General features: G+C 41.3%; 2 protein-coding genes across 2 annotated transcripts; one reads left to right on the forward strand and one right to left on the reverse strand.

Moving 5' to 3' along the window:
- Positions 1-1,397: 1,397 nt before the first annotated feature.
- Positions 1,398-5,545, reverse strand: bbs12 (Bardet-Biedl syndrome 12). Its single transcript, XM_030739416.1, has 2 exons — positions 5,479-5,545; positions 1,398-3,532 (listed from the first exon to the last, which is right to left on the reverse strand). Exon 2 carries the CDS (start codon positions 3,513-3,515, stop codon positions 1,614-1,616), a length of 1,902 nt encoding a protein of 633 aa, XP_030595276.1. The 5' UTR covers positions 3,516-3,532; positions 5,479-5,545; the 3' UTR covers positions 1,398-1,613.
- A 110-nt stretch (positions 5,546-5,655) lies between these two features.
- cetn4 (centrin 4) lies at positions 5,656-11,775 on the forward strand. Its single transcript, XM_030739417.1, has 5 exons — positions 5,656-5,808; positions 6,072-6,227; positions 6,336-6,464; positions 8,368-8,505; positions 11,553-11,775. Exons 1-5 carry the CDS (start codon positions 5,695-5,697, stop codon positions 11,640-11,642), a joined length of 627 nt encoding a protein of 208 aa, XP_030595277.1. The 5' UTR covers positions 5,656-5,694; the 3' UTR covers positions 11,643-11,775.
- Positions 11,776-11,981: the final 206 nt, after the last annotated feature.

Raw genomic sequence — 11,981 nt, forward strand, 5'->3', positions numbered from 1 at the left:
TTTTTTTCTTTAGTGTAGCACCTGGCCACATTTTCCACCCTTTTATTTTAAACTGTAATGAAAACAAAGCTTCAGCTGCTTTTTCTCCTCATAATTTTATGTTCAAAATGATATGGTTTCCCACTTGCCACTGCCCCAAATATATACTCCATCTCTCACAGAGCGCTTTAAGTTTGACATTATATAAATTAGTTGAAGTACTTGTGCAGACAGAAAGGAGGTGGACTCAAACTGAACTCTCAGATGTGTCACCGAACTTGCCATTCCAGCTTCCCTCAGTGTTGCATTTGTTATGTCACGTCACGCCCTCCCCCTCAGCGCCCCAACGACACCGAGCGATGCCGGAGACGAGCCTGCTCTGTCTCCTGCTCTTTGTAACGCTTTTATTTCAATGAACTATTTTTAGGCTGCAGTGAGCCGTGCTCTCTGTGACCTCAGAGGAAATGGAAGGCCACACGTGTCACTGCAAACGACACCTCTAAAATACAACATGCAAAAAAGGGAAAATTTTCAAGCCACAAACCGAAGTGAACCGTCAGTGTTTTGGGACCAGTTCTTGAATTTTCCAAGTCATAATCATTTTAAGATATCTTAATATATGTATTCTATGAATAGCCTATTCCAAATGTCTAAAATCCACCCAAACTACTTAATTTCTTGATATTCATGTGACCTTTCAGTGATCATGTAGGAGGAAAAGTGTTAATAGAAGGTTTCCAGAAATCAAATGACTGAAATAAACTTTGAAAATTTATTTTAAAGGGCAGACACTATTAAGACTTAACCAAAAACATTTACTTTGTCTGGAGGTGTTCCTTCTGCGTCAACCACGCCAGTCATGACCGAGGAAGTCATAAAAGCAAGTGTGACCAGTGCCAGCCAAACTGCAGACACTTAATGACGCTTAGACAAATATCATTAAGCAAGAGTACAAGACTAAGAAACACAACAAAATTCCTCCCATGCCTCATGAGAAGGAAATCTAATTGTGGTTACGTAGCAGTTGTTTTCGCTGGCTGAAGTCAAGGTGTGTGTGACCGATGTCAGGTTAGTCACGCTTGTTTCATTAACTGAAAGGAATGTCCAATGAGACTAGAAAACCTTAAGGACAGAAGACGCAAGACCACGTTAATCAAAACACAAATATTTGTTTCTTTTTTTGTTTTAAATAAAGCATTTTTAAAACATTCAGTTCACACTTGCTACATCAGGGCTCTTCAACTCCAGGCCTCGAGAGCCGGCGTCCTGCAGGTTTTAGATGCGGATCTGCTTCAACACACCTGAGTCAAATATAGAAGTCATCAGCAGGACTCTGGAAAACTTGACTGCATACTGAGGAGGTAATTCAGCCATTTGATTCAGGTGTGTTGGATCAGGGACGCATCTAAAACCTGCAGGACACCAGACCTCGAGGCCTGGAGTTGAAGAGCCCTGCGTTACATGAAAGAACCAATGAAGATGTCTCCCCCTTGTGGTAGAAACCGAGTAATAAAGATTGCCAAAAAAATGTCCCTGACTGTGGATTATTTTCAGCTCATGTCACAAATCACTTTGTATTTAGGAAGAAAAGTAAAATCAGTTTGCGTTGTACGGTGAAACATTCTGCTTGAAGATCATAAGAACGCGAGATTTTCGTGCGTAATCTCAGTTTTTTGGTCTATGCCCGTGATGATCTCTGCATCAGTCTGTAACACCAAGAGGACAAGATCTAAGGCTTTCCTCCATGCTTCCTGCTTCACACTCAGATTATCATAGATTTCCACTGCTCGCGCTTCACAGGGTTTCGGTGCTGTGAAAACTTCACGCTCCTCTTTTTCAGTGTCCAACAAAAGCTGTGGAGACTCTGCAGGATTGTCCGGATGCCTGTTATAGTCCTGCAGTTGTTGGCTCACCGCAGTCCTAGCTTTGACTTTTGCCATTCTTCCGGTGTTAACCATTACAGTGGATCTGTAATCTATCAAACCTTCTGCCATGAGGTCCAACACTACACTCCTGTAACGGTTAGAGTCTGTCTCACCGGGCTTTTCTCTATGATGCATCACATGATACTCCGCTCGCTTCTGTAGGCGATGAATACAAAACATTTCTGTCCCACCAGCCCCCGGTAGGAGGGCTCTGTCCTTTAGTGCATAGTGTAAGCGATAAGCACAGGCCCAAAACTGGTCCTCCAGGGCCTGCAGCTTTCCGTGTATACAGCTTGTAAGGATCACCGTGACCAGCCCGCTGTTTCTGACGGTTGAGATATTCACAGCTAAAGACTTCCAATCACGGCTGCTGAGGTCCTTCCATATTGCAATCTTCACCCCCGTGCCGACATTGTGCTTGCTCAACTGCGTAGCATACGTCAGAGGAACGACTCCAGTCAAATTAGCAAACGTCTTCAAAACTGAACCCTTCACATTTTCCACTACAAGTACACGATGCCTACAACAGCGCTGAATCACTTTTTCACAAGCGTGCCCATTGATCAGTATCAGGTTCACTTCCAGGTTCAGCAGATGTGTCACGATCTGTTCCACCCATTCATCCTCTTTGCTCGAGCTCGACAGCTCCGTCTGATTGCTCACACGGTGGATACCTGCCGGCCTGTTAAAGCCAAGATGGCGATACGTGTGTGATAAATCTCCATTAAGAAGAACCACCTTCAGGTGCTGTTCTTTTAATTGATGAGCGACTGAAGCCTGTTCAGCAGATAAGAGAACAACGCAGCCAACTACAACGCAGGCATGGTCCTCTGGTAGACCAGGGAGCACACAAGTCACCACTTTACTAATGTCAAACACGGAATAACTCACTTCTTCTTGATTACTTTTTGACTGCATCTCACCGGCTTTGACAACTAATTTCATTGCATCATCACAGCCATGGCTCAATCCCTCAGCGACGTGTACAATGTCAAGAAGCTTGGGCTGAGGAGACTGCAGCAGTACTGTGGAGACATTTTCAGTCTTTGTCTCACAAAAATGTCTGCTGAGTTTTATTTTTCTCTGTTCACTGACCTTTAGAGTCTCCTTTATTGTCCCCTGCACACTGCACAATGCACGTGATGAATCTGCGATGGGTTCCTCAGGCAGCTGGACAGCAAACCTTTCTAATGGCGTCACACCCAGACCCTCAATTGAAACGGCACATTTCCTGCAAGCATCCAGACAGACATCCATCCCTTCCGACATAGCTGAGACTATGTGTGCTACTGAAATTCCTCTCTGAAGACATTCCAGGGCAGCGCGGCTCCAGGCTCCAGCTAGAAACAACAGGCATCCCGACCCTGTATGGTAGACCTTCTGGTGTGCTTGAATAGTCTCATAAACCAGCTGACCCACTGCACAGGTCAGCTCCAGGGTCTCAATGATGCGAAAACAGGAGCACACTAGCGCAGAGTCCCCACTTTCGTCATCTTGGATAAACTTGTACTTTTTATAGGGGCCCAATAAGGAATGTGAGACTCCTGCCAGTGCCAGGAGTTTCTGGAGTCCAACATGCTGTCGGTGGTTTATGATTCTACTTCCCAACATTACTCGAGGAACTTGAACTGTAAAAGAAAAGTTTCAAGTTTGGTTACTTTTTACCAAGTCCTCACAAATATTCTCATTTAGTTAGTAACCTGATTAACATGATTTGTAGTTTTCAGAGTAACAAGCAACAGATAACAGTAACTAAATACAGGTCCTCACATCTCCTATTCTGGATAGAAATTCTAATTTATTCCTTATGGTACCTTCATCCTCAACAGAAATAAAGCTTTTATAGTAACTAAAAATATGGGGGGGGGGTATATTATACAGGATTTATAATAACAGGTTTATGCTGTTTTCCTTTATCTATGACAGCTATTCTAAAATCATCTTCTTTCGGCTGCTCCCTTTAGGGGTCTCCACAGGAGAACATCTGCTTCTAGTTCATCCTATTCCTGGCATCTCTGCACGTCCTCCTTCACTACATCCATGAACCTCCTCTGTGCTCTACCTCCTCTCCTCCTGCCTAGCAGCTCCATATTCAGTATATACCCTATCCACCCTCTGCACATGTTTAAACCATCTCAGCCATGCCTCTCTAAGTTTATCTCCAAACTGCTAAACCCGAGGTGCCCCCCTGATGTACTAATTGCTTGTCCATCCAGGTCACTCCCAATGAAAATCTGAGCATCTTCAACACTGCCTCCTCCAGCTTGACCTCCTGTCTTTTTGTTAATAGTATTGTTTCCAAATCATACATGATAGGAGGTCTGACTATCATTTTGTAAAACTTCCCTTTCACTTTTTCTGCTTTCCTTCTGCTCTGGATGCTTAACTCCAGGTATTTAAACTGATCGACCTTTATTACTTCTGCTCCTTGCAGCCTCACCTTTCCACCTGTCTGCCTCTCATTCACACGTGCGTATTCTGTTATGCTTCTACTGACATTCATTCCTCTTCTCTCCAGGCTCTCTTCCACCTGCTTCCTAGTCTCACTGCAGATCATCTGCAAACATCATAGTCCACAGAGACTCCTGCCTGACCTCACCTGTCAACCTCTTCATCGCCACTGTAAACAAGAAGAGGCTCAGAGCTGATCTCTGATGCAACTCCACCCCAACCTTGAACCCACCTGTCACTCCAACTGCACACCTCACCACTGTCCTGCACCGTCCACCCTCACATTTTTATCTGCCACTCCTGGCTTCCTCATGCAGCACCACAGTTCCTCTCTTGGCACCCTATAATATGCTTTCTCTAGATCCACAAAGACACTGAGGGGCTCCTTCTGACCTTCTCTATAAACATGCTCAAAGCAAACAGCATCTGCGGTGCTCTTTCTCTGCATGAAGCCAGGCTGCTGCTCACTGATCGTCACCTCTGTGCTAAACCTAGCTTCAACAACTCTTTTACATAGACTCATGGTATGGCTCATCAACTTTACGGATATTTTGAAATGTTCTAATGAAATTAATTAATGTTTTCAATAATTTTTACTCAGAGAAGTGTTAACCCAATTCATCTCAATCAACTGAGCTGTTTTCATTGTCACTCTGGGCCTCTGGAGCCGTAAACTGAACCGTTCTTAAGCCTTTTCACTCCCTCATCACATTTTCTTAGCCAAGCATCTGTCTTCTGAATCTTATTTGCAGACAGATGGCGTCAGCATATTAACATTTGGCAGATATATTCGTGCGAGCCATATTTCATAAATTTAGATATTTGTTGAGACAATATAATACTCAAAATCTGGATTCTAATATTAAGTAAAACATTGCTGCTCATAATAAGCTGACCGCTCTTAATGTTTCCTCCAACACTAGCAGTTTGGTCAAAAACAGCTCAGAGGTGCAATTAAACAGCACTTCAATGCTGCAGCTTACATGCTAAGCTAACAAGCCAGAGACAAGTTTAAAAAATGACCCCTGTCTTTACCGGCCTAAGAATTAAACAAAACTCAGAAATGTCTCTGCAAAGTGCCGCTGTACACACTTTTATCTAAACTCAATGAGTATACTGTTACCTTATTTCTATTGTGTACGACACATGATACGCCTGGTCCAGCTATCCGGCACACGATTACGCATTGCGCATGCGTTTTGTTTCCTGGTTGCTGGGCGACAACAAACTGTCCAAATGATTGGCGGATACTGCTGTAACCCGCCCATCCTTCTTTGTGATTGGTTCAGCGGCTTTCGTTAGGGTGTTTTCGTGGTTTCTATTGGCTATCTCGGATGTCATGTCACAGAAAAAAAAAACAAAAAAAAAAACAGCCGTTGCTGACTGGTTTGTTGACATCCGATCGCCAAACAAAACATTGACGTTTTTTCTTACCGGATCAATAATTCAAATGGTATGCATTTATATAAATTAAGTGCATGAAACGATTATTTAATTAAAGTTTTAGGAAGTTGTGGGATTTAACATCATGGCCGGCAGTTTTAACTTGAATACCTTTTTGTTTTTGGTCTCCATGAGCAGCATGTTAGCTAGCTAGCGTGATAGTTGCCTAAAACGTAAAAATAAAAGAACCGCGAGGCTCTTTGCTGTTAACTTGGGAGTAAGTACCTTCTGTGAAATATTAAGTATGTGAAGTATTAAGTATTTCTTTTACAGGCTTCAAATTACCGGAAACCAGCTTCCTCTGCTAGCCAAAGGAAAAAGACGGCTGTAAAAAATGACCTAACTGAGGAGCAAAAGCAAGAAATCAAGGAGGCTTTTGACCTCTTTGATACAGATGGAACTGGAACGATAGACGTGAAGGAGCTCAAGGTTAGTTTCTAATTAAATATGTATTGATGAAATGTTAACAAATAAAGAAATACCGTGATAACTGCGCCGCAAGAGCTTCAGCTTTGTTTCCCCTTATCTGTACCACAGGTTGCCATGAGAGCTCTGGGGTTTGAACCAAAGAAAGAAGAGATCAAGAAGATGATTGCAGACATTGATAAGGAGGGCTCTGGTACGATTGACTTTGGTGACTTTCTCAGTATTATGACACTGAAAATGGTGAGTGCTTTACAGTTTCTCTGAAGTTGAAAATTTGTCTGTCTGAAAGCAGCACTGTCCCCCAAACCTTTACAGCTAAATCCAATGTTTGCAAACTGTTTCAACATGGAGACATCCGTTGTTTTCAAGCACTTATAAACAGTGCACGACTTTTTAGCAAAAATCAGGCTTTTTGCATATATTTAGGACTATTTTTCTACATATTCAGGTCATCTTTTCCTTGTCTGGATTGACTTACCCCAATATTAACTCATTAACCATTTTGCGATGGTCTGATTTGTTAACATGCTATGTTGTTTAATATCCATAAAACCCATAAAAATTCTGCTTCATGGCTGTGATAACAAAACCACCTAAAAAACATTTTTTTTTTTTTTAAACTAGAGATTAATTTACTCATGCACAAAATAAACTTTAGTTTGCCTTAAATAAAAAAAAAATGCATAGACTTATGTTTAATAGGCAACTGTCTTAACTGTATCATACTCACATGCACAGTCACCTACAAAAGGCTTATCAGAGCCAGAAAAAAATAAAATTACAAAAAAAAGGGGGCGTTATTTCAAATAAAACTGCACAGTAACAGTGTATCATTCATCCATCCCTTTTCTTCTGCTTATCTGGGGCTGGGTCGCAGGGGCAGCAGCCCAAGTAGAGAATCCAGTCCAGTAGAGAATCCACCTTGGGGTCCAGGGGGACCCCAAGGTGTTTCCAGGCCAGCTGAGAGATATAATCTCTTCAGTGTGTTCTGGATCTTCCCCAGGGCCTCCTCCTGGTAGAACATCCCCTGGAACACCTCACTCAAGAGGCACCCAGGAGGCATCCTAGTCAGATGCCCGAACCACCTCAACTGGCTCCCTTCGATGTGGAGGAGCAGCAGCTCTACGCTGAGCCCCTCCCAAATGGCTGCACTTCTCACCCTACCTCTAAGGGAGAGGCCAGCCACCCTTCGGAGGAAGTTAATTTCCACTACTTTTATTCACAATCTCGTTCTTTTGGTCACTGCCCAAAGCTCGTGACCATAGGTGAGGGTAGGGATGTAGATTGACAGGTAAATCAACAGCTTTGCTTTCATGCTCAGCTCCCTCTTTACAACTACAGACCCACGCAGCAGTGATGATAAAATTTACTGTCAACCCCTTTTAACACTACAAACCATTTTTTTTTGCATTGAAGAGTTACAAAAATTACTATATGCACATCCTTGTATGTCTGTGATTAATAAAGTGTGCTTCACCTTTCAGTTCCTACACATCTTCTACAAATTAAATTCATATAGGACAGCATTTTGAGCAAAATTATAAAGAGCGGTTTCAGCACGTTTTGAGTCTGTAATACAGTGATCCCTCACCTATCGTGGGGGGTGACGCCCCTGTGATAGGTGAAAATGTGTGAAGTAGCAGCATTAAATTTAGTTTATTATTATATATGTTAAGGCTTTTTATATATGTGTGTGTATATATTTTTAAGGCTTTATAACCCTTCCCACACTCCTATAAACCTTTCCCACTCTCTTACTACAACTTGAATGATGAAGATGATGAATTATGTAGCTGTGCAGTACTGATGGTGATGAAGGTGATGAATGTACAGTACTCCACAGCCAAGAAGAGCATTACAGCTCTTCTGAAGGCACCACTTCATCAGGTGGTGCAGTATCTTCGCCCTTGGTCGTAACTATTTACGCTAAAGGCGTAGGCGTAACTGATTTCTTCGTCTGAGTGATGAACATAGTTAAGGGGAGTTATATAAATACCTACATACCTCAAAGTCCCGCGATATAGCGAAACTCTGCAATACAGAAATATATATATTTTTAAAAAACCTGCAATACAGTGAAGCCGCAATAAGTGAACAGGGACGACTGTGCATTCATGTTTGTCTTGTTTGTTGATGATAACAGAGTGAAAAAGACTCCAAAGAAGAAATACTTAAGGCTTTCCGACTGTTTGATGATGACTGCACGGGGAAGATCTCATTCAAAAATCTCAAGAGAGTTGCCAAGGAGCTGGGTGAAAACCTCACAGATGAAGAGCTGCAGGTATAGTGGTCCTTGAGTGCCTTGGAGTGCTCTCAGTTTTTGGGGGGTGATGGCACTTTTGCCTCCACCTAAAAAGATTTTTGTATTTATTTCTTACTAATATGAATTCCTTAATGCATTTGAGTGCAGTCATTTGCACAAGTAATGGTTACTTTTGATGTTCATGTCTATTAGTAACCTCCCGCCCCAGCACTTCTAATGCAAGTGCAATGTGTAGAATAACTTTGGTATATTTAATGAAGCTATATAAAATTCATACAGTGAAAATGTAATATCTCTGGGTGTGTGGGGGTGTTTTTCTGGAGTTGGGCTCGGCCCCTTAGTTCCAGTGAAAGGAACTCTTAATGCTTCAGCATACCAAGACATTTGGGACAGTTTGATGCTCCAGCTCTGTGGGAACAGTTTGGGGATGGCCCCTTCCTGTTCCAACATGACTGCACGCCAGTGCACAAAGCAGCTCCATAATTCAATTCAGAGATCTTTATTGTCCCATAAGGGCAATTATTCCCACAGCCAGTAGTACAGAAAGAAACTTAAAAACAGTTATACCATGACAACGTACATGCAATCACAACAGATCGTTTAAAAAACCTAATTGCTGCCAGGACAAAAGATTCCCTCAGTCTGTTTGTCCTACATCTAGGCACCCGATATCTGCGTCCAGAAGGAAGCAACCTAAACTCCTGGTGCAGTGGGTGGTCTGCATCTGCCAGGATCAGTCTGTCCTTTTTCACTGACCTCACCTTATGCAAGTCCGTGAGGTTGCTCAGGGCTGTGCCAGCAATTTTTCTGCACACCTTTACAATTCCCAGCAGCTTATTCTCAACTACTGCTGCCTGTCACCATTACCAGCGCCAATGACAGTGAAGACATAGATGAACGAGTTTGGTGTGGAAGAACTTGACTGGCCTGCACAGAGTCCTGACCTCAGCCTGAGAGAACACCTTTGGGATGGATTAGAGCGGAGACTGTGAGCCAGGCCTTCTCTCCAACATCAGTGTCTGACCTCAACAGATGTGCTTCTGGTCAGAAATTCCCATAAACACTCTTAAACCTGTGGAAAGCCTTCCCAGAAGAGTTGAAGCTGTTGTAGCTGCAAAGGGCCCACATCATATTAAAGCCTGTGGATTAAGAATGGATGTTACTCGAGTTCATGTGTGTGTGAAGGCAGACAAGGGAATTATTTTGGCAGTATAGTGTATACAGTGCTGTAAAAAAGTGTTTGCCCCGTCCTGATTTCTTATCTTTTTACAAAGTTGTCACACTTACATATTGCAGGTCATCAAACAAATTTTAATATTAGACAGAGATAACCCAAGTAAATACAAATGCATTTTTAAATGCCGATTTCATTTATTACAGAAAAAAAGCTTCTAAAGAAACTCAAAGAACAGCTGAAAAACTAAGGCACTGCCATCTGTCTGGAAAGGGTTACAAATCCATTTCTAAGTCTTTGAGACTCACATTTGCTCAAAAGCATCTTAATGATTCCTGAAACTTTTGGGAAAATATTCTGTGGCGTGACGAGACAAAAGTTGAACCTTCTGGAAGGTTTGCGTCTCGTTACATCTGGTGCAAAGCTAACAGCATTTCATAACAAGAACGTACCAACAGTCAGACATGGTTGTGTGATACTCTGGAGCTGCTTTGCTTTTTGCTCTCTACCAGAAAATCTTGAGGCAGAAGTTCTGGCCATCATTTCATGCCCTTAAAACACACCCACAAGTCCACCTCTGGGAAAAAAATTAAGGTTTTGGAGTGGCCTAGTCAAAGTCCGGACTCAAATCAGATTGAGATGCTTTGACATGATTTTAAACAGGCTGTTTATGTGGAAACCCTCCAGTGAATTAAAACAATTCTGCACAAAAGAGTGGGCCAAACTTCCTCCTCGCTGTTAGGTTTATAGTGCAGTTATATTTCACGTAGTACCAGGTGGGTTTGGAGAGCTTTTCTCCCCTAAATAAATGAAGTCATCATTTAAAAACTGCGTTTTGTATTTACTTGGGTTATCTTTGTCTAATATTAAAATGTGTTTGATGATCTGAAAAATCTAAGAATGACAAATATGAAAAAACTAATAAATCAGGAAGGGGTGAATCCTTTTTCACAGCAGTGTAACCCTTCAGTTAAATATCAGAAAACACATCTGATTTCCAGCTTACCAATGCTAGGTTTGGTTATTCTAAGTCACAGATGCTGAAATGGTGCAGTTTTACTTTTGAAACTGATATATCTTGAGATATTGATGCACAGAACGTTGTTTTTTTGAAAAAAACCCCCAAAAAACATGCAGAACAAAACAAGATATTGGCTTTAGATTGTGACACTTGGAGTGGGTGTAAATTTATGTGGTTGCAGTTTTTAACAGACTGTTTTTCAGAATATAATGTGGCTATATCCTGTACTTATAAACTTATGAGGGCTCGATAACACTGGGAAAAATACAGCGAATTAAAAAGCATAGAATTTGCTTTACCGCTAAGTAAGTTGAGAGCATGTAAATCAGAAAATTTTGCATAGTTTCATTAAATATATTAAAGTAATTGTACAAAAAAGTTGCTGTTTCTGAGAGGTCAGGTTTTAAATTCCCCAGCTGGGAAAATAACCAGAGCTCTGCTGGTGACAACACACCACCCTACACCAAAATGAAACTGTCCACAGATGGTTATAATTGTAGTAGAGAATAAGCCACGAACAAGACAACAAGACATGGCTGGAATCTAAAATTTTTTTTAAAGAACAATACATACTTAGATGAACTTTTTTTTCTCCACTGTTATAAATACATAAATATTTAAGTACCAAACTTATTTACAGATTTGACTCAGACCTCTCGCTCTTCTCGTGTCTCCCAGTTCCTCTAATGGTGTTATGTTCTTACATACCACAGTAAAATCCCAGTTACGTTATTATTTTACGTTCCCGGGTAACCTTTGCAGTCAAATGCCACTTGTGAAACATCTGAAGTCAGTGCCAGTATTGTTCTCTGTTGCTCTCAGGTCCTTTCTTTTGCCTTTTCATCACATCACGTTTATTGTCTTTTCAAGGAAATGATTGACGAGGCAGACCGAGATGGAGACGGTGAGGTTAACGAGCAGGAGTTCTTGCGGATAATGAAGAAGACCAATCTTTATTAAACCTGCAGAATGCCTTAGAGCCGGGGCCATTTTAAGAGTCACTCTTGATCTGAACACTTTGTATGGTAACTTTTTTGGAAGATTAGTTTTTGTATTTAAATATTTTATGTATCTTTGCACATACTTTTCTAAAATTGCAAGACAAATAAATATATTTCATCAGAGTTTGTCTCTTACTTTTATCATAACATTTTTATTTAAATATGGAGACTCAATGAGATTTTTTTGTTTGTTTTTTTACAAAAAGAACATACAGTTAGATAATACAAAGAAATAATTCTACATTTTCAGAATTAAGAAAAGCATGTGTGAGTGTGAGTTCTCTTGGTTCTCCATCAT

Source organism: Archocentrus centrarchus, chromosome 10 (assembly GCF_007364275.1).
Source record: "Archocentrus centrarchus isolate MPI-CPG fArcCen1 chromosome 10, fArcCen1, whole genome shotgun sequence".
Taxonomy (NCBI): domain Eukaryota; kingdom Metazoa; phylum Chordata; class Actinopteri; order Cichliformes; family Cichlidae; genus Archocentrus; species Archocentrus centrarchus.